This window comes from Daucus carota, chromosome 4 (genome assembly GCF_001625215.2).
Source record: "Daucus carota subsp. sativus chromosome 4, DH1 v3.0, whole genome shotgun sequence".
NCBI lineage: Eukaryota > Viridiplantae > Streptophyta > Magnoliopsida > Apiales > Apiaceae > Daucus > Daucus carota.
Window position 1 is genome coordinate 36382939 of NC_030384.2, and position 26512 is coordinate 36409450.

Here is a 26512-nt window from a genome sequence, read left to right on the forward strand (position 1 = left end):
TTCTCAATTATCTGATACATGTAAAGTTCAGTCAAAATAAAGTCAATTTGACTGGTCAAAAGTCAAAATGGACATGTAAAAAGGGACGGAGGGAGTAATTTAAAACACATGCATGTTTCTTCCCAAACATAGGCTACTGTGCCATGGTGACACTCGTGATAGAGAAAAAATGGAATTTGGAATTTATCATCAAAAATCGAACTGTATAAAATTGAATCGAAATTGAAATTTTAAAACCGAAACAATTCTAATGAATGTGATTCCGATTTTAAATGAAGATCGAACCAAAAAAATCAAACCGAATCGATTATTTAAAAAAATTGACCGAACAAATATAACAATCCATTTGATCTAAGGTGACTCAGGAGCTAAGTAAACAGATAAAAAAATAACAAACTTACAAGTTATAATTTGTCAAAAAAAAAAAAACTTACAAGTTATAATATGTGTGTTTTTCAGAAAGTGGACATGTAAATTGAAACGGAGGAAGTATTAGGTTCAATTAATGACTTAATACACCTCTTTTTTCTCAAAATCCACTTTTATTAAATTATGTGATTTTTTGAAAATGAACATGTAATTGAAACGGAAGGAGTATTTCTAAAAATGCTTCATAACATTACTTTATCTAACGTTTCAAACTCAAGACCATATAATATAAATGCTACATCGATTAGTATTTCAAAACCATATATTATAAATGTTACATCGATCAGTATTTTATCATGTGTCGTAGCTATCATGATATCCAGGACCTTTTCTCTCCGCACCCAAAATGAGTTAAACAGTTAAACTTCGAGTTGCTAGCGACTTGAATCAGAAAACCAAGGTTCCAAATCTCACCTGATAATTTATAATAGCAATTGTTGGACCCAGTACTGTTTCTACAAAGCCGATAGGTGTTAAATGACTGTTCTGTGAATATATTTTCGCTCAGTTTTGGAGCAAACTAAATTAATGCATTTTGCTAGGATGACAGCCTTAACCTACGCGCAATGCCGCAATATGCAAATCATTTTCGAGTGACCAAAATAGCACCTCACTTCTGTATAACACGCAAAGTAAACTCAAAAAACATATATCAAATTTGCATACCATGCTATAATTTCTATAAAATGTTACACATTAATCATAATCTTACAACCAGAATGGCCGAGCAAAAATGGCAATTACAAGAACATGAATGAGTAAATAATACAACACCTGCTGCCGCTTCACAACTGGATCTCGACCAAGAGGGCGTCACAAAAATTTCGAGGAAAGACATTTTCACATGACTTATGCCTCCGATGTAATAGTTGAGACATTCAAATAAGCCACCCCTTTCTTTTTCTTACTTGCAATGTCTTTGGATCCCTTCGACTTTCGTTTCTTTGAAGAAATCTTAACTTCTTCCTCTACAGCATCGTGCTCTTGCACCTCTTCTTGAAATTCTACTAATCTACCATCATTAGAATCCTTATTTTGTTTTGTGGCACCGCTTCTCGACACCACTTCCTCTGTGTGTGGTTCAATTACAGACATTCCTGTCAGAGTATAGTCTAAAAGATAAGTGCTTCTTTCAAGCCTATCTATCCGACTGAAATGCCTCTGGGAGTACGGAATGAGACCTTCTAGAAGTTCTCCAATACCTTTTATCTAAAGAATCACAAAACAGATCAATATATAATCCACTAATCATTCCATATGTAACTGTATACTACAAAAACAAATAAATATGGGAAGGAGAGAGAGAAATATTAAGCATGCAAGAAGTTGTGGTATTTAAATATCTGTGGGGAAGGGAAAACAATGATTAAAACCATCTGTATGGTCATCTCCACAGAAACAACTGCAATCGCAACTATACTGCAACTGTTACGGACACCAACAAACTTCTTGAAACACGAATATTTCTGCCATTTCAGATAACTGAAGAATATGCATACTAATATGAAAAGGAAGATCAAAATCTAAACAGTCAGACACAAAATGCATTAACCATGACAATCAGTCATACTGGATCAATACTTGGAAGTTCCTGAAGTAATTACTGCTTGACATGGAACACAGGGTATTATATGAAAGTCGATAGATACAAGCTTTTTTTTAAAAAAAAACATTAGATAATAAAAGCACCATGATAATTAGTAGTCACACTCACACCATTGACAATTTAACATTTCAGTGGAGGTAATAATTAAATTGGGTGAATCAAGTTTCTTTAGAATTATATCATATATTGGTATGGCAAATTATGCATAGTAGTATGATACCCTAAAAAGATATGCAAGTACCTCAACAATCTCTGTCGGAGGAAGAATTCTGAAAATCCGGAAAAGCACAAACTGTGCAATATGACAGAGCTTTGGTTTTATATTCCATTCTCTGACATACTCCAATAATAGATGCCACTGTTCCTTCTCAAGACCTGAAAGAGCTTTCTCTATCTGATGTTCGGCATCTCTTTTACTGCAAGCAATCCCAATTTTATATAAAGATTTTGGCACATGGGAAAAGGTAAAAGGTGAAAATTCAAGAAAAATGATACCTGCAGAGTTGAGAAAATAAATCAAAAAGTTTATGAGGTTTCCGAAGCTCAAAAGCGATTTGGATTGCTTTAGTGTAGTCAGCATCTGAAACAGCATTCTCCAGCTCTTGGCCTCTTAAAACACTTTCCTCCTACATGACCAACAAAAATGCTATATAAATATGGTGGATAATTGCGAGAAATAATAATGCAGAAGGGAGTATTAAAATCGATTAGTAATCTAGGAACGAAACTTCTTAGCAATGCATGTTTTCAACATTTGTATATGAATTTTAATAACCTAGACGCATTATGCAATTTGTTACTATTTAATGTCATGAGAAGCCTTTTATAAATAAACTAAATTTGTTTATGTTATTTTAGTTGAGTTTTAGCAAAAAAAATAATGTGTGCTTGAGCTCATTAACATAGCTTTAACAAATAATTAATTAACATGAAAGAGTCATTTTGTAGTGGGATAAATGCAAAACAAAACTTTTCGTGGTGTTATTAGTTTGCTCATAAGGAATCGACGCAATGAACTAATAGGGCAGATGTCTCACTTCCTTCCGAAATTCTTCCTCTTTATCAGCTGTGGTAGAATCATGCCACAAGCTGACAACTGCATCACCGCCACCAGTTGCAAGCATCTCTGTTTTCTTTCCAACAGCCAAGGCCCAAACTTTGTCCTCGTGTTGATCATAAGTAGCAATGCACTCATTAGTTTTAACAGTCCACAGCTTCACCAAACCATCAGCACCACATGAAACAAACTGGCTTCCACGAGTTACGAAAAATGCTCTGAGTACACTTGATGTATGGCCTTCAAATGTTTTCAGACATGAACCATCAGAAATAGCCCATATCTTTATCGTTTTATCGCCAGAAGCTGTTATTACACATTGATCAACCGGAGAGAACTCTACAGACCAAATTCCTCTCTTATGTCCTCTAAGCACAGTGACAGACACAAGATCTGGAAGCCTTCGTATGCATGCAGTACGGTCCTGGGAACCACTGCAGACAAGACTATCATTTGGTGCAATAGCTATGGAGTTAATATCCTTATCGTGGGAAGCCGCAGCGGCTTTAACTTTTAAACTTGAGTCTCCATCATTTAAGAGGCCGTCGAAACTCCAAACCTTCAGGGTACAATCAGTACTACCACTAACGAAAAAATTTCTTGATTTCTTCGAGAAAGCAACAGCTCCTACAGCTCCTAGATGGCCTACGCCTACTCCAATACAACATCTGCTATCTGTTTCCCATAATCGAACAGTATTGTCCTTGCTCCCTGTGACAATAAGAGTTCTTCCAGAAGTTGATACACAGGTATCGAGGCTCAAAACAATGTCGGTATGACCTGCTAATACATACGAACATGACATGGAATCAAGATCATACACTCGAACTTGTTCAACACTTGTAGCAACAGCAAGGAATTGCTCTTCCTCGCCTAAAAACTTCATGTCAACTATCTCCTCGTTATATCCAACTAACCGTTTGTTGAGGTTTAAATTCAAACCATCAGGGGTTTCAGTCGGGGAATAAAAAAGAAACTCCTGATCTGCTGTGACAGTAAGCAAACCTTGACCAGAGGGCAACATAACAGCAGAGGTGAAGCCTCTTCTGTTGTCTTCAGAACCAACAGCAAAATCCGAGGACTTCTGCTCAAAATGGCATACTGCGCCGTTAGAGTCCCATATTCGTACAATTCCACGTTCACCTACAGTTATGAATTGTATTCCTTTACCCTTTCTTTGCTTTTCAAGCACTTGTACATAGGATGCTAGACATAAAGCGAAGGGAGACGAAGAATGGATAACGCAGATTGCTTCAACAGACTCATGTACTACTACACTGGATTTAAAACTATAATCATGAAGGTCCCACAAGTACACAAGCTTATCCCTCCCAGCAGTAAGTAAAGTCCATCCATCTTCAGATAATCCTATGGATGTCACGGCCGACTGATGTTTTTGTAGTGATGCAATGCATTTCTTTGTTGTAAGATCCCAGATACGTGCAGTTGTATCCTCACTTCCAGAAAAAAGCTTCAAGTACCAAGAAGAATATTCAGATTTCAGCCAAAAAGTTGTTTACAATATAATGAAATGAATGCAATAACAAAACCTGACACATATACCCTTTTTTGCTCATCAAGTATAACATATTTGCAGAAACATATTACCGATACTGATATGGCTTACTAAAATGAAGTATGTTACATCTATGAAGGCATGAAGCTTTATAATCAGGATAACATACAAGTGAAGCAAATATACAACTTGTCACTATCCGTTATCAAGGATTTAGATAGCAACAATCGTAAGCAGATACGCAAACCATAGTAGCAAATTTAGTAAATATAAAGACAAAGTATTAAAACATGCATTGCCATCAATTAGCTTTCAGGATAACCATGATACTTACAAGTAATTTACTAGGGTCAGAATGAAACATAACAGTCGACACAACCATTGTGTGACCTTTAAAGTAATGCGTACAAAATCCACCATCAACATCCCAGACCATCACTTTACCGTCATTACCAGCTGTCGCCAGCAATCCACCGGAAGCATCACACGCCATTCCCGAAATCGGACCTTCATGTCCCTGTAAAATCCCAAAAAGACCATATCCATTATTCATACTTCTCCTAATATAAAAATCCACATTACATCGTAACAAACTAACAAGAGCACAAGCGAACAAATTATAAAGCTAATACTCATAATGTTAATATAGGACCTCGAAAACTAATAATTTCAATACATAAGAAAAAAATCCGGAGCCGAAGCTATTGATAATATATATGTAATACAGTAGAGCATCGATCAATAATCTCGATAAATGAATAAAACTTTCCGGTCCGAAGGCAATTCAATTCAATGATACCTTCCAGGAGCGCAAGCACTGGAGAGTGGAGAGATCCCAAACCCTAATTTGTCTAGAATGGCTAGAAGAAAAGAGGAAATTCGCATTGGGACTAATACAAAGAGCAGTGACAGATGTGGAATCGCTTTCAATAGTTGATTTAACAGAGGCATCAGATGAATTGATGATTTTGATGGTCTCGTCGCAAGCACAGGCGATGAAAGAGCCGTCGGGAGATACGGAGTAAGGGCCGCCGCTGTAGAATTGTTCCAGAGACTTGAAGCACTTGTAATTCTTCTTCTGAACTATTGCCGCCGCCGACATTTTTGAAGATTGTATCTGCTTGCGAGCAGCAGGGTTTTAGGGTTTAACGAATGAAAGAGAAGAAGCGATTGCTAGGGGTTAATAGTCTGGACAGCTGGAAATAAGTGGGTAGTATGTATTTTTGTGGATGATACATATTTTTTATATTTTTAATAAATATTACTATCATCACTTAAATAATTAATTCATAATACCAATTTACATAAATAAATCACTTATTTTTATTTCAGTAAATAAATAATATTTATATAATATTTTTTATAGATTAATTATTTAGTAAGTTTTTATAATTTACATAAATAAATCACTTTTTTTTTTGAAAATACATAAACAAATCACTTATTTCTTAAAAAAGATGTATATATTTTATAAGTAATTTATTATTTGGAAAAAAGATAAATCAAACATTGCCTTTTTATTCTATGATATTAAGATTATTTGCTTCACTGTAATTCGAGAGATTAGATCAATCTATAATATCTCCTATATCCAATAAATAAGTAAACATGTACATGTGTAATACAAAGATTTCATTATATTTTCTCATCATATCTAAAATATTTTTATTTAAAACTTTTAACATTATAAGTAAACATGTACATGTGTAATAAGTAAGCTAGCTTTGGAATTGACAGAGGAAAAAAAGTATCGACATTCTACTTTCCTGAGTTTAAGTTCTTTGAGGAGAGAAACAAAAGGGCCAAAGCTGCGTAAATCTAAAGTTCAGGCTGAGTGCCCCATATGGGATAAAAGGTTTGATGATTTATCGTCAGAGGAGCTTACTAGAATTGCTTCTTTTCTGGAGAATAAGCTTGGAGATGCGAAGACATATAAGATTATGCAAGAAAATTATGCAAAGTTTGGCAGTGATGATGCGAAGAATGCAAAGCCGCGTTTCTGCCTCTCTTTTTTCAAGAAAACTCATTCGTTCATACATGCTTATGGTCTTTCATACATGCTTATAGTCTCAGCATTGTCGGAGTTGGGAATCATTATGTTTGCCTAAAGTAAAAGGCATTATGGAGTTTGAGGACAGAGATTCTTAGTGCAGGCTCTGCAGATGATGTTAATAAACATGGAAGATGGGATTAAGAGAAATAGAAAAGGGTGCCTGGAGTAATGATATGATACATATTGCTCTCTGTTCTAATACAATATATATGGTTCTCTGTTCTATTACTTTGATTACATGTGTATTCACAGCCCTAACAGTCAAAGGACAGCTCCGGTCATGAAACGATGATTTATAACAGCTTCTGCAATTGGCCTTTTCCGAAAGTCTGGATTTAACATCGCCTGCATTGCAGTAGAGCAGTGTGCCATCAATAATTACAAAATAACTTCTTAAGTTTTAGCCTTTAGGTTATGATGAAAAGTAATACCTGCAGCAACTCCCACCCAGCACCACCACCAAGATCCAGAAACTTGACAGCTTCTAAGAAACGGTCATCAGCTAAGCAATAACTGCCAAGATAATAAACAACTAATTAGGACCTGAAAGAAATAAGTATGCAGAAATTTTGCTTTTTTCAAAAGACTCAATTGTAAGCAATAAGTCCTACTTTCTCATGTTTCTACTTGCAACCCTCTTAATATTTAATGTCCAATGCTACAGTTTGCCTAAGTTTAGGACATGATGGTCACATGAGTCTTTCAAATCTTCCGCAAGGCTTGATATACATTGATGACCAATGTTTCATTTTCAACCAAATATAAGAGGATTTTCACTATAGAGAACATTTTGCAAAATAGAAGCATATAACAATAAAATTTTAAAAAGAAGAAATTTTGAACAATATTTCTAATGTTTAAAAATGTTGTGACACACCAGTAGTTTCCCGACATATACATTGTACCATTCCAGAAAAAAAGGTAAAGATTGAATGAATAAAGACGATCTTGTGTATAGAACATTATATTACAGATATACATGAATGAAATCAAGATAACTAGATAAGTATAATTCTGTAACTACAGAAATAATTTGTCCACGGCCTGAGAAAGAGCCCATAAGTAATTTTACTATCACCAGTCAATCAGAATTTGGCAGGTTACTAGGTTTAGTCGTTAGACATAATTACACGCACGATCTTTTTTTTTTGTGTTTCATGTGAAAGTACTGATTCCAAAGGGGATAGAAGATGGGGAATCGACCTTTGTAATAATTAAAGATCTATTTGGTAATTAAAGCTATACACGTTCTAGTGTTAAGTATTCTTACTCTCTTGCAGCTTGAAGATCTAGGCGGAATGTACTCTCCAGAAGCCTCTGCACAATTAGGATTAAAAAAAAGAAGTGCGCTCAGGATACTGAGTTTTAAGAGAATAAATTTTTTAAGGTTGTATAGGTCTTGTCAAAGCATACTTGCAAAGAAAGGCTGTCCATGATTCCAGCTTCACAAAATGGAATGAACGCCAAGTATGCAAAGAGAAGACCAGCTTCATATCTGCAAAAATATTTGATCAGTTGAGCAAGGATAAATGTTTATAAGCTCAATCTGACCACAAAAGTAGATAATCAGGTACTTTCATGTCATCTGCAATTCCAAAGGCTCTTTTTTCCATAAGACTGTCTGCACCAGCAGCAGATGCCCTTCTCCATAATCCTTCTGACAATGTACTCGGTCTTTCACCTAAGCTTGAGTACCTTGGAAACCAAGATTCATAATTCTAATTAAGGTAAATTGAAAATTAAAATATCTTCTAGTGTTGTTAAATTTGAAGTAAAATACCAAAAGATTTATTTGTCCAAAAAAGAACCAAGAAATTACCGAAAGTTATGTTCCTTGATAACCAGTTTCTTTAGCTTAATATAAAATTTTCCAGTTAGTTGTCGGAAAGCCATTAATATAAATTTAATCAGTTTCAGTACATACCTTATGTCAACTGAAAAGGCAAGGTCCCGGAGTCTTGGAATTAGGTAGGCAGCTTCTTTCTCAGCGGTCGTACTACAACGGATAACGAAAAATTATTGCAAGTTGAAAAGGATGTGATAAAAGTATATGAAAGGGTGAAATCAATCAAATGAAAATCATACTTTACAACAACGGATGCAGGTCCAAGACTCTGATGCAATCTGTCATGGTCATGCATGTATGCAAGGCCACTAATTGCATCGTGAAGAAGCTTTACAATATAAAATCTTCTGCGCTTTATGAGCTGCTCTTTCTCAAAAGGATTCCAAAAGGTTTGGTCTTGTGACAATTTTTCGCTTTTAATTCTAGCGTAATCTGCAGCACTGTATTTTCCGTAATCACGAAAAGCAAGCCACTACAGAAAAAGTGATCATATAAAAGAAATTAGGCATATATATAATTTGTACAAAAGAGAAACATAAAAGGAACTCTGAAATTAAAATTTGAAAATGAATTAAGTTGTTGATATTACAGATGTACCTGCTCACCCATTTTGGTCTCAAAACCCCCCAAGAGAACTTGGATATTCTGACACAGTGTCCCTGAACTGCTCTGCAGATGTATTCATCAGAAAGGGTGAGGGTCACAAGCTATATTTCTACATGAGTAAAGACCATTTGGGTAATAAAATGGAGAAACTGAGTCTACCTGAAGGAAAGTATGAGCATTCAGCTCATTTGCTGCCATCATGTCAGATTCAGCACCACCAACTTGCCGCCCAGGATATACCTATAAAGCAAAATAGGACTTGTCAGTAAGTACTCAATAAGTAATATACACACAGTCACACACATAATTAAATGCATGTATTACAAAACCATCGTGCCAAAATTAATACCATCTCAATGACTAGAAACCAGCGCATTCTAAAATTCACACTCATTCTAAGCAACTGACACCACTTGCTGATAAAGTTTTCATATATGAAATATTCAAATGACTAAGCTTTCGTTGCTATCCTAAAGAAGATTGCATCAGAGTTATACACATATATTGTAAGACCACTTAAGAGATTGATTAGCATTAAGCAAGAACGGGGGAGATTATTGGGACTAAGGCTTTAGTGATTTTTCTTTTTCTGTTATATGCATCCTAAAACTTCTAGAGACGAGGGACAATATTCAAGAGAGTCAGAAGAAGAAAAAAATTCTACTTGCCAGGTCTAGGAGAGATCGGAACAAAATTGACATGGTAATGACAAGAACGTAAAATTCTTCAAGTATCTATAAATTGACACTATATCATGGCTGATATATTCTAGAAATGTAGCCCGAAATGGATCCACCCCCACAATTTTTACGTGATGGAACTTCGACTCCCAGCTTGTTAGACAGTAGATTTTACAATGAATAGATGCTGCATAAATTCATTAGGAGGGTGTCTCATTCGACAGATCTCCCCAGACGCATAGCATATGACTAATATAATATCTACAAGATGGTGTGAATAATCCAGAGGTATCACCTTAAAAATAACCGGAGTACCTCTTAGTGGACCCTGAATTACTCTGCCTCCATAAAGCCTAAAGAGAACTGCCATGGCCAACATTAGTAGGAAAAAGAAAAAAAAAAACAACGGCCACTCTATCTATCTTACAATTAATGAACTCCACCTGATCTTTACGCTGCCTTCGCCTACATCCTGGACTCTCAATCTCTCCATATCTCCTGGCGCAAATTCATTGTCCAAACCTGATGGGGATCCTGAGAAACTGAAACCAAAAAAATAAAAATAAATAAAAACATTCACTTTTCTTAATTCAAACCAAACAACTTTATCTGACAATAATTCTTTTAAACACTGTTCTAAATATCCTCGATTTATTTAAGAACTTCTAAATATCCTCGATTTATTTAAAAACTCCTGATTAATTCTTTAAAAATACTTTACTGATTTACCGATACACTCCGATTTGACCAACAATCTCCAATTTACCAAAAAAATCTCCGATTAATACCTAATAAATCCTAAATCGGTAAGTCAACCGATTTGTTCTGATTCCCCTGATTCATGGAATCATGCTCTTAAATAGTAATAACAAATGAAGTTAACAATTCGGACACATTAAGGCAAAAGCTTCATGTGATCACTTCTTATTCAAAAAATCAGCAAGAAGCGCAAATGTAACTAAACATTTCTCATATTAAGACGATCATAGATAAAATTCACTAGTACAAATGTTCAAAACTCAATACAAGCATGAAATATACAAAAAAAAAAAAAATCGAAAAAAAAAGCCAGGCAAGAGAAGAAATGTGACCTAGTGATGTTCATGAAGCCATAGGTGCCAATGAGCTTTCCAACTTGAAAAGATTCGGAATCGGTGATAAGGTTAGCCCGGCAGCATCCAGAAGTGTTGGTGAAGTTGTGTGAAGTCGAGTATGTATGGTTTCGTGGAAATCTAGTTAAGGATGATAGTCTGGCCCTGGATGATAGTTGAAGTTGATGCAGTGAAGCACAAGTTAATGAGGTGCAGCAATCAGGTGCTCCCAGGATCATCGTTCTTTCTTTTCTTGCCCGCGAATGTGTGGTCGGACTTATCAGATGATAACTTGAGAAATATACGATAATGCCGATTTCATCCCAAAACATGGAGTAACTTTTCTTTTCGGACATAATTGTAATTCGGACTCGTTAACTTTCGTTAAAAAATGTTATTGTATTCATATTTTTGAAAACTCGAATCGCACTCTTATCTTTACATTTTAATAACAATATGCACCTCTCCGTTAAATTCCGTTAAATTATTTCCCTCCATCTCAATTTACATGTCTATTTTGCTTTTTGAGAAGTCAAATTAATTAATTTTTGATCCATTATTAGAAAATATTTATTTATTATTTTAAGAAATATAAAGTTACATATTAAAATATATTAGATTTATTTTTCTAGAATATTTTTTTTAAATTTTTTATCTAATTAAGCTATACTCAAATCAAAATAATTTTAGGTATCATCAAAAATCAAAATTTTTTTTTTTTTTTTTTGAAAATGAGAATAAATCTCAACGAGCATCGGCAATTCACCGTGATAATTCTTTCATTCAAGAAAGCTTATTATCTAACCGTCGGACATGCAAGATGACCGGGGAAATTTAGACAATAAAACTTTAATGTTCGAAAAGAAAAACCGGTTTTCTTCCAAGAATCCTGAAAATAATAAAACAAGAGAAACAAGAAGAATATAAGTCGATATATTTAACAGATTAAATAAAAAATTCCCACAATCATGATAACTCATGATTGAGACAATTAAGCTCTTAATTAAGGCATAATAATAAGATATTAATGTCCTTAATTAAGGCACAATTAACGCTCTCAATAAAGAGGCACAATTTACGTCCTCAATAAATAGGCACAATTAACGTCCTCAATTACGAGGCAAAATTAACGCCCAGAGGCACAATTACGAGCCTCAATTACGAGGCACAATTTATGCCTTCAATTAATGCACAATTAGTGCTTTCCTTTCTGAAACTGGATCCCGTCCCGAAACCGCCGCCGCCGCCATCATCGGCCTCCACCGCTATGCTATCGGTCAAGTTGGCTCGTCGTATACGAAACGAACAATGAAGCGTCTCATTTGTAACACGAAAAATCGCCAAAAACACCGAAACCAAACAAAACACAAGGATTAAGCAAACAAACAAGATTAAAGTCAACACTTTTCGTAATTCCACTCAAAATAAATCAGAAAATGAAAGTAACAAACAAAAAAACGAAGAGATATCTGAAAAGAAGAGTTGCAATAGCAAGTATTACCAAAATTCTCAAGACCAAAATACCGTTTGCTTTCGGCAAAGTGATCACCTGAAGCTTTCTCGAATTTAGAACCGGATATGTTTTCGAAACCCATTTTCACTTTGTTACTTCAAAACTTCAACTTTGGTTCGAATTTAGCAAGGCTCTTCTTTGGTATAGGTTTCTGCAGATTCTAAAAGTGGAGAAAGAGAGATGGTGGTGATCGAAGAAGCAGCCGTAGCCTCACAGGAGCTTTGGTACATTGAATATAATCAAAAATTTTAAAAGAACAAGCTTCGTTCCCTCTTGAAAACAATTTAATCGTCAATAGAAAAAATATTAAAATAATACAAAAAAAAAAAAAAAAAAAAGAGCTCCAACACGCATTGCAAATAGCGTGTCCACGTCTCAAAACCCCTCAATCTCTCTCTCTCACTAGCTCTCATCTAAAGCAAGCAGCGAGCACCCAGCTTCGATCCCTCTCTCCGGTAACGCTCTTTTCACTTCTCTCCACACACACACACACACGCATATCTCTATCTATCTATAAACACAACTACTCATTTTATATCTCGTCTCATCTCTACACAGCTCCGTGCCTTCATCAATCCAATTCACCCTCCATGTCGGTCAGTTCCATCTCTTCACTCCTATATTTAATTTCTGCTTCAGTTATTAAATTAATTTTGTTATTTATTCACTTTTTAGAATAGCTTGTTTTGGTGTGATTATTGATTGGGTATGTATTTGTTTGAGTCGGTTGCGGTTGCTTTTTGGTGGCCATAGTTTAGGCCGAGTTCCGAAACGGTGGTCGTAGCTTAATAAGACAGTCAATTGTCTATATCAAGTCTATACGTATGTTTGTATGGATCGGAATTTTTTGATTTATCTATGCACGGTTTAGTTACATAGGAGAGTGATATGGGGTTTTAAAAGAGCAAAGAAAGATTGTGTGGAACTAAATATTAGGGGGGTTGCAGTTAATGTGGTAAGTGAGAAGTTTAGCACCCATGGGAAGTTTTGGTTGCTTAGGGTACTTGGTTCCCCCACTGATCACAGTTCCTCGAATCTTTTGTCTCTTCTTTTATTTTTGGTGCACGTTCTGTTGCACCAGAAGTGATACAAAACCGTCTAACTTTTGTTAATATTAAATGAATTTTATATTATTAACCGAACATCATTGCTGAGCACTAAGGAGTGAGGAGGGGTGTATAGGATTAATGGACTCCGATACATCATTGCTTAACAATGAAGGGTGGATAAAAGTGAAAGTATATCATTTAATTGTTCCACTGCAGGTTAAATAAATGTAAACAACTGATTTTATGTGTTGATAGAAAATTTAATACAACACAGCTAGTACAAAATTCGATTGTATGGGATTGAATGATTAATCAATGACCGATCATCCTGGTTCTTAGTGTTTTGTTTGACTTTTACAACTAATTAATGAACGGTTGACACTTCGCTTGCCAGATTTATCATGTCCAAAAACCTATTTAAGATTTTATTTAAAAAAAAACTCTCTAATTATAAAAATTACAAGATGCGGGTGTTTATATGCTATACTAATAGATACTATTAAGAATCTAAAAGAAATTCGTAACTAGATAGGGATTAGCCAATAGTCGAACTTATTTTAGGAAACTTATCAAAGTCTCGATACTATGAAGACACATAAACACCAAATCCAACTAGAAAATATAGGAAGTGCTTAAAACCTGAAAATTCCTTTGGTAAAAACTTGCAACTCAAGAATCTACTTTATAATAATAGGATATTCGGTTCTACTCAATAAATCATCCTTGTTGGTAATTAAACCGACACCTTGCAGTATTGCACAACCATTTCTCATGCATAATATCTGAAAATAATTCATAAGCCAGATTTTTTTCCTTCACAATATCAAGTATATCAGCCTGTGATGCCCTTGCAAACTGTGGAGATGGAACTATCTGTGTAAGAAATGCAGGGAAGCCCAAGCAAAGTCATGCTATCAGCTGAACAATTATATTATGAAATATTTACAGTATTCACTTTTATTGACCAGCTTTTCACTTGTTAAGTCTCTGTTTTTTGAGTTTCTTTTTTTTTAAAGTATATCCAATAAGGAATTTCCTTTTACAGGATTCCAGGTTCCACATTAGAATTTCTGGGCTTTGCCACCTATTAATTGTGGCACTCTGGAATCTAGACATGCGTTCCTCCATTCTAGAATATCTCTGTACATGACTTTTATAATTTATACAAATAAGAAGCTGTGGCTGCTGATATTTTGATTTTGGTCATGTTATGGATCTATTTTTTTTTGTTCATTTCTCTTTTGTGTTGTGTATCAGGTAAAAACAGTGTCCGTCAGCAATGTCTCCTTGAGTGCTTCCGAGCACGACATCAAGGAGTTCTTTTCATTCTCTGGTGATATTGAATATGTTGATTTGCGAAGGTTAGTTGTTTGCTATACTTATAGTGCAATGAGCTTTTCTGCTTGCTTCTTATCTTCAGCTATCTAGCAACAAAGTACTACTTTTTTAATGAATCAAGTTATGTGAAAAATCTCTAATTCGTTTCTAATTTTTCAGTGACACCGAGCGTTCTCAAGTTGCGTATGTCACTTTTAAAGATCCTCAGGGTGCAGAGACAGCGGTTCTTCTTTCGGTATGTTGATTTGTTGGAGCCACATGTTCTTATTAAAAATGGAACTGTTTTTATACCAAGCAATTAACTTGTGTAACCTTAAATTGTTTAAACCAAACATGAGCTCGTGTTTCTGCATATTCACATGTCCAGTGTTTTGGTCGGACTTGGATTCCGATGAGCAATAATGTTTGTTGCCAGTCCTCTGTTGTAATCTGGTGGATTGATTAGTGCAAGAGATGTCACGAAATATTTCTATGGTTATAGAAGTCTGAGGTTTCTTGATGAGACTATTGGTATGTCCGACAGTTAATGACAAGTTCCCTTATTAGAGCAAAGCTAGTGGTGTCTTTACACAGTTCTATTGCTAATTTATCAAGTGGGTTGCTATGCATAAATCCAAAGTTGGTTCTATATGTAGCTAGCAAAAACTATAAGTGTTGCTATATTCTCCGCATTGGAAATGGAAAATTTGGTTAATGGGTAGGGTTTGTGTCCGGTTGACTTTTGACTGTGTTCGGTTCTATCTTTTCGTCTACCCAACCCTGACTTGAGACAGGATGAAATATCTTAACCCGAACCAGACCTGCTGGTATATTACCTGGAAGGCTGAATCTGACCTGTTTCTACACAATCATAAATGTTTCGTGTCTCACCCAATTTTGATTCAGTTTGACCCAAAAATTGGAACAAAAAGAAAGAAGTATGGACTGCAAATCTTCGCAAACACTGCTATATATATTACCTAGAAGATTAATGGAAGTTGAAAAATTATTTCTACATCAATGACCATAAGAAAAGATGAATTTGTGCAGTACTACACTGGGGCTAGCAAGCTAAAATCAGCAGCATATTGCGGATGTGCAACAAATCAAATTATATGGATAATGGAAAGTGGGAACACGGAGTAGTCTGGCAGTTTAGTTGAGATGATTGATTAAAGAAAGAGAGTGAGATTATCAGTTGCTGATTGTTAGAGTTTATAGAAACCGAGAAAGGGTGAGAGAGGCGAGAGGGAGAGGAACTGAGGATAGAGGGAGGGGGATAAGGAAATTATTAGGGTTCTTACTTAGACATATAAAATATTAAACGTGATGTATATTATATATTATATACATCATTAAAATAAAAATGTCTGGTTAGGGTATTTTGGATCAAATTGAAACTGGCCCATTTTTGGGGCAAAATTATAACCCGACGCAGAACTCAAGATCCTGGCCCAAATTCGTAATTTTTTGTGTCGGGTGTCAAGTCTCGGCAAATAGATTACTTTTTGGTCTCTTTCTTGTCCAAGAGCTCTTTCTTTGCTTGCTTTTCCAGCAGCTCCTTTTAATACCAACACCACATCCTATGTTTCTATATAAAGCCATACATTGGAGCTTTGTTGCTAGTTGAGCAACAAGTCTCTCAATCTGATGCTAAATTATAGTGATAGCTTAAGTTAATATAGAACCACCAATGGCTTTGCTCTTATGAAATCCTATAACTTGCTAGTTTAATATAATCAAACTAGAACTGTGGGAACTAGGCAGATCCTGAAACTCTTTAGACATTTAATATTAATAATATCTGATGTGGGCTAAATTAGAAATTTTGTGGCTGGTTGTACTTACTCAATTTACTTACCAAATGAATATATTGTGATAGTAACTATAAAATAATATCATGTTTGATGTATGCAGTCATTAGTTTCACTTTTGTGGCAGTCTTTAGTTTCATTACCAAGCTGTTTCCTTTCTTGTCAGCTGTAGTTCTATGCTCTGTGTAGTGTGTATCATGTACTAATTTTATGCAAGTGCATTATGTATTAGTATGAACAGGTGGGAAGTTAAGAGATCCCCTTTCTGTTCACCACAACAGGTCTAGTTTGGGTTGTTGAATTGTTGAGGACATCGTCTTCTTATATTCATAATATTACGTGTTTGTGTAACTTTTAAATTTAAGATTCCTTGTAAAGCAGCTCCTGGTAGAGTTTTTGTCAGGCATATATTTTTGTAGCGTATTAACGGAAAATATTGGTTGTTTTAATCTACCTTCAATTGGATAATTATTTTGATCCTTCATGGTTACTATCAGTCTTTGGTGATATATTTTGTCCCAAAGAACTATCAAGGTTACTCTTAAACATTATTAACTTATCCGGTATGTGTTATCAATGACCTCCGGCCTATAATGATTTTTGGTACGACTCTGACCTCTAAATACGATTACATCACACTATCTTGTTAGTAATTAGATTTACCATATGTTAAGTGTTGTTGATCCTTCTCTAAATACGATTACATCACATTGTCTTGTTATCTTCAGGGAGCAACAATCGTTGATCAATCTGTCACTATTGCTCTGGCACCCGATTACAAGTTGCCACCTAGTGCTGCAGCAACCCCAATTGTATTGTCCTTTGAGCAACTCCTGCCTTGCAAACAGTTTTTTATGTCTACATTCTTTTAGTTGTATTTTGGCATGAGGTTGGCTAACCTTAATTAATATTCAATCTGTTTAGGCTGTAGAGGATCAAAGTGTTGGTGGCACTCCCTCTGCTGTTCAAAAAGCAGAGGATGTTGTGAGCGGCATGCTGGCCAGGGGCTTCACCTTGGGAAAAGATGCACTTAACAAAGCTAAATCCTTTGATGAGAAGCATCAATTTACATCCACAGCGCATCAATTGACATCCAGCGCTTCTGCCAGAGTTGCTTCCATTGACCAAAAGATAGGGCTTAGCGAAAAACTTACCACAGGGGCAACAATGATGAATGATAAAGTGAAAGAAATGGATCAGAAATTTCAGGTTTCTGAGAAGACCAAGACAGCTTTTGCTGCTGCAGAGCAGACAGTTGGTACTGCAGGATCTGCCATAATGAAGAATCGCTATGTGTTGACAGGAACTTCCTGGGTAGCTGGTGCTTTCAGTAGAGTAAGCAAAGCTGCAGCTGAAGTGGGGAAGAAGACAAAAGAAAAGATGGCAGGAGAAGAACAGGGACGAGTGGCTACCGATGGCAGTGGCCAAGTCCATAGTCCCGACTTCCCTAAAGGTGCATCCGGTGGGGAGGCTCCCTCAAATCCTTAGCCGGCACAGGTTCTTATCCTTTAATATATGAAACGTAGCATAGATAACTTGCAGTGGTGGATATTATGGTCCTGATATAGCAGCTACTTTCCGCTAGTATGCCAGTAATGTCTTTTAAATAGAATGTTTTATATTAACATGCGCTATGCTTGTTCATTGATTTATTAATATGGTTTTAGAACACAAATGACTGGTTTTAAAGCTTGAAAACATCAAGCAATTGTTGAACTGCTCTGGCCCTCGTTGAACAAGTTGTCGATCGTATTCTTTCATTACAAATCATTAGAAATCCTTGAGTTCAGTTAGAAGGATATTGATCATGTCCCCCCAGTAGACGTGCGGGGCATGAAGTAGCTACTTGGACAACTCCAACTCACGACCATTATCCTTGGCAGCTTACTATGAAACTATGATCATGCAGGACACGATGTTGCAGCTTTTCTTTTCACGTGCTGGATCGATCACCGACTTTTATCTCCTACTCACCCATGTCCTCTTTTTCATTAATTTATTGTTTTGATTAGTTTTAATAAAAGAATATCAAGTAAATTATGCATCTCGCCTATCAAAAACTTAAAATAAATAAATTATTATGCATCTGTGAAGAAAACTAAACATTTTGTATTTAGAACTAATTTTAACTAGCATTTTACTAAATTTTTGTGTTATTATTATCAGTAGTTGAAGTGTGAACTTTTACATAGTATTATAATAATGTATAACTTATGTTTATAGCATGCTCACTTTACCCGGGGATACAGTGGTGGTGCAAAAACAAATAAATTTGGGAAACATAAATCAAAAGTATTTGTTCTAATATTTCTTCGAATGAGTTAGATTCAAACCATCTCGGGATAACAGAAAATAAATCCTGGGCTTTTTTTTACGGACTAGAAATCATGATAAAGTAGTTGCGAACAGACAGACACGCTATATTCCATGACTATGGACTATGGCCGCAAATTGTGCGCTAATTCCGCGTTTCTATTCTTGTGATTTAGTCACAGCAGACGGGGCAATTACGTCAATTTCAGTTTTCTTATTTCAAATCATATTTCCGCCGTTTATCCGTCTTCTAATTGACCCCACCACCGGCAAATTTTTTCTGCTCAGCAGTCAATAAATAATAATAATAATAATAATAATAATAATAATAATAATAATAATAATAATAATAATCTTTTTTCAATTTTACCTTTTTAATAATAATGGCTTGATATACGAACAAACAGCAGAAATTAAATCGCTGCATATTTTCCCTTTGCTATTTCAGAAATTGGTTCATGTTGCTTTTATATTTTGTAATTTCAATTATTTATAAGAATGAGAGGAAAATAAAAAAAATTGTATTCAAGTGCTTGTTATTCTTTTAAACAAAATTACCGGAGAACAAATTAAATGACAAGAATATTTTCGATAAACGTATTAGGTGATATGTTTTCATTAAAAATTACTCCCTCTGTCCCATTTTAATTGACATTTATTCCTTTTTGGGACGTCCCAAAAAGAATGGACCTATTAAACTTATTATTTTTGAACACTACTTTTCATTATTACACCCACTACTTTCTTCCACTATCTCTATTTTATAATAATATAAACACTATTACACCCATTACTTTCCTCCATTATCTCAAATCTATTATTAAAATTTTGAAGAGTCCCACCACTTTACCAACTTTTCAACTAATTTAATTTTTTTTACTACCTTTTTCTTAATCTCCGTGAAAGTCAAAGCAGTTTAATCTTTTCGGGAACGGAGGGAGTAGTTGATTAGCTTAACTGTAGATTTGAAATCCAATCTAAGACATGAGTAAAAAAAATTAAGAGAAACAATTTTAAGATTGTATGTCCAGGTTTACATATCAATCATATATTAATTCATTTATTTTTTTTTAAAAAAAATGATTAATTGTTGTTTGTTTAAATAATCACAGCTCATGAGTTGACAACTAATTCTTATTTTGTAACTTGCTGAACTGATTAAATTTTGATATAATTGAATAATTTTTTATCAATGTAATCCGTCTTTAATTATTCATTATTACACTATAATCGATTAAACCGGATTTATGCTTAAAAAATACCCAGTAAAAATAAAAAGACGTCAACACGCTATGGGGCCACATGGCATCCAACTCCATCCCAGCATAATTAGATTCTTCCGACCTAGTTGTTAAATACCATAACTACCCTCTACACGGTTGAGGAATTACCAATACCTCGTGTAACGAAAAAACATTTAAAAAAAACACGTTCTCACTTCATCATCAAAACGCCACTCTTATGATTCTGTAAGCTCAAAGCTCAATATATATATACAGAGAGAGAGAGGAGAGGGAGAGATTGGGAGAGAGAGGGAGGAGAGAGAGAGAGAGAGAGAGAAACGGTGGATTAAGTGCCAATTCCACCTTGTCTGAAACCTTTGAGAGGTAAATATACATTTGTACATGTTTGAATTCTGTAGTGTTTGCTTAATTTACTATTAAGTTGAGATCAATTCAGATCGGTTAGTGATTGACAATGTTATTAGATGTTGATGCTCAAGCTTTTTTCTTGCGTCTTATTTCTACTCTTAAGTTGATTGCTCTGCACCCAATTTTTTGTTTTAATTTTTGATATAAGACTTGCCTTGTTGCATTGGATGCTGAAGCTTTTTGCGGTTTATGTACTGGATCTTGACTGATTGTAGCATCTACTTGTTTTCAATGTGTTTTTGTAAGGCCAATGCAAGTTAATTTACGCTTATTTTGATGTGTGATTATTAATTGAGCTGTATTTGTGATCTTTTCTCTGTTGAATGATTTGCCTTATGTGGTTTGAGATTGTTGCTGAAGGCTTCGGTGTAGAGATCGGTGTTTCGATGTTATGTATTTAGTACTGAGGATTAAGTTAGACTAGTTGTAGACTAGTGGAATGGTATTGTGACAGGAGTTTGAATGTATTTGTTTTTGAATGTTTCAGGATCTGGGAGTAGGTTTTAGTTGGTCATCATGACGTCGAAATCATTTAAGGCGAGTAGGTTATCCATGTCGTCGGCTGCTGATGGACCTGATTCGCAGCACAAGCCTCCAATGCCTCCAACTGTGACATTTGGCAGGAGAACCTCGTCGGGTAGATATATAAGCTATTCGAGAGATGATCTTGATAGTGAGCTCGGAAGCAATGACTTTATGAACTATACGGTACACTTGCCACCGACCCCAGACAATCAACCTATGGATCCCATTTCGCAGAAGGTAGAAGAGCAGTATGTTTCGAGTTCACTTTTCACAGGTGGATTTAACAGTGTTACTCGAGCTCATCTTATGGATAAGGTGACTGAATCGGAAGTGAATCATCCCCAGATGGCTGGTTCAAAAGGATCCTTGTGTGCCATTCCTGGCTGTGATGGTAAGGTGATGACTGATGAGCGCGGGGTGGATATCCTACCTTGTGATTGTGGTTACAAGATTTGTAGGGACTGTTATCTAGATGCAGTTAAAACTGGAGATGGAATTTGCCCTGGTTGTAAGGAGCAGTATAAGGCTACCGATCTCGATGAAGCGGAAGAAGATAGAAGGCCACTTCCACTCCCACTCCCACTTCCAGCAGGGATGTCAAAAATGGAAAGAAGGTTGTCTTTGATGAAATCAACAAAGTCACAGCTGATGAGGAGCCAGACTGGGGATTTTGATCACAATCGATGGCTCTTTGAAACAAATGGTACCTATGGATATGGAAATGCCATATGGCCAAAGGAAGGGGGAGGATTTGTTAATGGGAATGGTGAAAAGACAGCTGATCCATCAGATTTGGTGAGTAAACCATGGAGGCCACTCACCCGCAAATTAAAGATACCAGCTGCTGTTATCAGCCCATACAGGTACAACTTTTTTTGTTGCTCATTTTGCTGTCTAGTTATTGTCCAAGGTCGATCAAGTTTGTGGAAAATCTCAAAAGTACCAGCTTGCCACATTTTGGCCATATAGAAAAACACACATACATCAAAACCTAGTTAGGATAGAGAACTTTGAATGGTATCTGAGACACATCAATAACTTATAGAGCGATAGTATAATGTGTATTATTCAGTCCAAAATTGTTCTCTGTGATCAACAAAACAATTTCTATATGATATGAAACTTATTCTTTTTGTATCATGTCATATGCTCCTATAAAGGAAAAAGATATAACTTTTAGTTGAATACAGATTCACACTAAATATATTTTTTTTGTAAATAAAAATTTCATATTTAAATTTTTATTTACAAAAATAAATTATGTAGTGATGCGGTCAATGGACCTTAAGTGTGTGTCCAAATTCAACGAGCTCATCTAATTTGGGAAGGAGGGAGTACCATACAGTTTTGGAGTTCCTGTTGTATATGCCTAGTATTGATGACTGTTTTCTTAATTCTGCCTCTTTTAACAGGCTTCTGATCGTGATCCGGCTGGTTGTTCTTGCTTTATTCTTGCAATGGAGAATCACTCACCCAAATAATGATGCTATCTGGCTCTGGGGAATGTCTATAGTTTGTGAGTTATGGTTTGCTTTTTCTTGGGTTCTTGATCAAATGCCCAAGCTCTGCCCTATCAACCGTTCCACAGACCTTAATGTCTTGAAAGAGAAGTTTGAAATGCCTAGCCTGAATAATCCAACTGGAAAATCAGATCTTCCTGGAATAGATATCTTTGTCTCTACTGCAGATCCAGAGAAAGAACCCCCTCTTGTCACTGCAAACACCATTTTGTCTATCTTAGCTACTGATTATCCAGTTGAAAAGCTTGCATGTTATGTCTCTGATGATGGAGGTGCCCTTTTAACATTTGAGGCCATGGCAGAAGCTGCAAGTTTCGCTAATATGTGGGTTCCATTTTGCCGAAAACATAACATTGAGCCTAGGAACCCTGAATCATATTTCAGTTTGAAAAGGGATCCATACAAGAACAAGGTGAGAACAGACTTTGTCAAGGACCGTAGACGGGTGAAGCGTGAGTATGATGAATTCAAAGTACGCATCAATGGGCTGCCTGACTCTATCCGTCGAAGATCTGATGCTTATCATGCTCGGGAGGAAATCAAAGCTATGAAACAACAGAGACAAAGGAGAGATGACGAACCCCTGGAGAGTATTAAGATCCCAAAAGCTACATGGATGGCAGATGGAACCCACTGGCCAGGAACTTGGTTAACTCCTTCAGCGGAGCACACTAAAGGTGATCATGCTGGTGTTATACAGGTATACCTTCTATTACGCACCTGAATTTATCATAGACTGTTGCTTCTACAGTTACTAAATTACTAAATAGTAGAATTCCGGTTGAAATATAGCAGACCTAACTTTTCAGGAACAATGCAGGTCATGTTGAAACCTCCAAGTGATGAACCACTACATGGCACAACTGACGAGATTGGGACATTTGACTTGACTGATATAGATATCCGTCTCCCCATGCTTGTCTATGTATCTCGTGAGAAGCGTCCTGGCTATGATCACAATAAGAAAGCAGGAGCCATGAACGCCCTTGTTCGAGCTTCTGCCATCATGTCTAATGGCCCCTTCATTCTCAATCTTGACTGTGACCACTACATTTACAACTCCCAGGCTATGAAGGAAGGTATGTGTTTCATGATGGATAGAGGTGGTGACCGGATTTGTTATGTACAGTTCCCGCAGAGATTTGAGGGTATTGATCCTTCTGATCGGTATGCAAATCACAACACTGTTTTCTTTGACGGTAACATGCGCGCACTTGATGGCCTCCAGGGTCCTGTCTATGTTGGAACAGGATGCCTATTTCGAAGAATTGCACTTTATGGCTTTGATCCACCTCGAGCGAAAGAGCACCACCCTGGTTGCTGCAGTTGTTGCTTTGGTCGTAACAAGCATGCCACCGTTTCTCATACCCCAGAAGAGAACCGCGCACTTAGAATGGGTGATTCTGATGACGAAGAAATGAATTTATCGCTAGCTCCAAAGAAGTTTGGAAACTCAACTTATCTCATTGATTCAATACCGGTAGCTGAGTTTCAAGGCCGCCCACTGGCAGATCATCCTGCTGTTAAAAATGGACGACCACCAGGTGCTCTTACCATTCCCAGAGAGCTTCTTGATACATCCACTGTTGCAGAGGCAATAAGTGTCATCTCTTGCTGGTATGAGGACAAAACTGAGTGGGGAGAACGTGTTGGGTGGATTTACGGGTCTGTTACGGAGGATGTTGTAACAGGGTATAGAATGCACAACAGGGGTTGGAGATCAGTTTACTGCGTGACTAAACGAGATGCTTTCCGCGGAACTGCTCCAATTAATCTAACTGATAGGCTACATCAGGTTCTCCGATGGGCTACTGGTTCAGTAGAGATCTTTTTCTCCCGTAATAATGCCTTGTTGGCCAGCTCAAGAATGAAGTTTCTTCAAAGAATCGCATACCTGAATGTTGGAATATACCCGTTTACCTCCATTTTTCTTATAGTATATTGTTTTCTTCCTGCGCTTTCCCTTTTCTCCGGTCAGTTCATTGTCCAAAGCCTTGATGTTACTTTCCTGGCATACCTGTTGACCATTACTATCACACTTTGTTTGCTTGCTATACTGGAGGTAAAGTGGTCCGGCATTGAATTAGAAGAGTGGTGGAGGAATGAGCAGTTCTGGTTGATTGGAGGCACCAGCGCTCACTTGGCTGCTGTGCTTCAAGGGCTACTGAAAGTTGTTGCCGGGATTGAGATATCTTTCACTTTGACATCAAAATCAGGAGGCGAGGATGAGGATGATGACTTTGCTGATCTCTATCTAGTCAAGTGGACATCCCTCATGATTCCTCCTATCACAATTATGATGACGAATTTGATTGCTATAGCAGTTGGATTTAGCCGTACAATATATAGTTCTGTACCACAATGGAGTCGCTTACTAGGTGGGGTTTTCTTTAGTTTCTGGGTGTTGGCTCATTTATATCCTTTTGCCAAGGGGCTGATGGGAAGAAGAGGAAGAACTCCCACCATTGTTTTCGTATGGTCAGGGCTTATTGCCATCACCATATCCCTTCTTTGGGTAGCAATCAATCCACCTGAAGGAGCTAATGAAATTGGAGGTTCATTTCAGTTTCCTTGATGAATCATTCTGCAGGCTATGTCTGTGAACAGAGTAGTTTTACCAAACACATTTGATTATCAAGAAACATTTATAAGTCATTGATGAACTGAAAATGCAAGCCGCGCCTGTCTACTTGAAGGATCGGATTGGGGTCGATGTGCTTTCTTTGTTATTTCTTTATTCTTTTTATATGATGACATCAATTACAAATTATTGAATTACAATTTCAACTGGATGGAAGACGGCATTGAAGAGTATTTTTCATTATACATTTAGTTCATTTAATAAGCACAGAAGTTCCTCTCGTGTTATACTGTTAATACTTGATACAGTAGTTTTTTTTAAGTAGGTTTGTGTAATGCCAGAATTCAGGTTGCTGGCTAGTCCTCGTTTTTCTAAACTCTAATTTCTGAGGCAGGTTTTTCAGATCGAATGAGAAGACTCGTATTGGTAATTATTTTCTTAGTTTTAGTATTACTGCAATCACAAGCGTTGCTGGTAGTAATCTTACATAGGACTAACAATTCTGGAGTGGCCTGTTACATTTTAGAGTTTTATTGTTGATGTTGGTTGGATAAGGCCTAAGGGCCGATGCCCGATGTAAACAGAGTCTTTCAAAATATATTAAAATATATTTGATATAAAAATAAAAATGTAAAATAATTTTAAAAATATCAAATATCCTGCATTCTTTTGAATACCGAAATCTCAATATACATATATTAAACTTTCAGTTTAAAAAAAAAACAAAACGAATCCGTCGTTGGACATGTAGTAATATTCAGATTTATCTCAAACGCCTTTCAATGGAAATTTTGTAATGTTGCATTATATCCTTGTGTGATCCTTTGTGATTCTACCATAATTGAGGCTTCGTCGTTTCTTTTGCTTGTCTAGTGTCGATGCTCTAGTTTGGCCGACTATGCACTGTTTTTCGATTGAGGCTTCGCCAGTGGAGCAATCACTGTCTGTTGAAGTAACTTCTCTCCTCGTTCAAAAAAATGTAGTCTGTTTGTTGGAAGAACGGCAGTTGGATTCATATTGGGATCGTATTATCGGTCTTGAGTTTTTACTGTTTAGGTACGCTTTTATATACCATTGTACTGTCAAGAGTTCTTGATTTCATGTTTGTTTTGCTGGTTCACAGTGATAGTTGGAACATGTTCATAGTGCTTTGTTATCAATGTGAAGTATTCCACGTATATTGGGTCGTTTGGTTTGGGAATTCTTTGTATGAGAATTTTTAGTATCAGCCATCAGGTATGAGAAGACCTGCCTGTTTTAAATCAACCTTAATCATTTGATACTCAACCCTCTGTCAATCCTGATTCCAACCTTGTGCCATATCTCGATTCTCGAATGTATATG

At 36.2% G+C, this 26512-nt stretch overlaps 4 protein-coding genes across 4 annotated transcripts; 2 read left to right on the plus strand and 2 right to left on the minus strand.

The window, feature by feature from the left end:
* Window positions 1-1062: 1062 nt before the first annotated feature.
* On the minus strand, window positions 1063-5813 carry LOC108219181 (protein TORMOZ EMBRYO DEFECTIVE). The gene is made up of 6 exons (XM_017392485.2): window positions 5408-5813; window positions 4943-5125; window positions 3073-4563; window positions 2531-2661; window positions 2277-2451; window positions 1063-1638 (listed from the first exon to the last, which is right to left on the minus strand). Exons 1-6 carry the CDS (start codon window positions 5708-5710, stop codon window positions 1279-1281), a joined length of 2643 nt encoding a protein of 880 aa, XP_017247974.1. The 5' UTR covers window positions 5711-5813; the 3' UTR covers window positions 1063-1278.
* A 985-nt stretch (window positions 5814-6798) lies between these two features.
* Window positions 6799-11212, minus strand: LOC108216132 (uncharacterized). The gene is made up of 12 exons (XM_017388811.2): window positions 10885-11212; window positions 10237-10335; window positions 10089-10146; window positions 9273-9353; window positions 9105-9176; window positions 8747-8979; window positions 8586-8657; window positions 8240-8356; window positions 8075-8156; window positions 7932-7978; window positions 7093-7174; window positions 6799-7006 (listed from the first exon to the last, which is right to left on the minus strand). Exons 1-12 carry the CDS (start codon window positions 11121-11123, stop codon window positions 6923-6925), a joined length of 1266 nt encoding a protein of 421 aa, XP_017244300.2. The 5' UTR covers window positions 11124-11212; the 3' UTR covers window positions 6799-6922.
* A 1518-nt stretch (window positions 11213-12730) lies between these two features.
* On the plus strand, window positions 12731-18293 carry LOC108219434 (binding partner of ACD11 1). Its single transcript, XM_017392887.2, has 6 exons — window positions 12731-12852; window positions 12956-12993; window positions 14704-14807; window positions 14944-15019; window positions 17306-17389; window positions 17502-18293. Exons 2-6 carry the CDS (start codon window positions 12988-12990, stop codon window positions 18063-18065), a joined length of 834 nt encoding a protein of 277 aa, XP_017248376.1. The 5' UTR covers window positions 12731-12852; window positions 12956-12987; the 3' UTR covers window positions 18066-18293.
* A 2050-nt stretch (window positions 18294-20343) lies between these two features.
* LOC108218934 (cellulose synthase-like protein D3) lies at window positions 20344-25379 on the plus strand. The gene is made up of 4 exons (XM_017392115.2): window positions 20344-20497; window positions 21030-21930; window positions 22480-23287; window positions 23408-25379. Exons 2-4 carry the CDS (start codon window positions 21059-21061, stop codon window positions 25160-25162), a joined length of 3435 nt encoding a protein of 1144 aa, XP_017247604.1. The 5' UTR covers window positions 20344-20497; window positions 21030-21058; the 3' UTR covers window positions 25163-25379.
* The last annotated feature ends 1133 nt before the right edge of the window (window positions 25380-26512 follow it).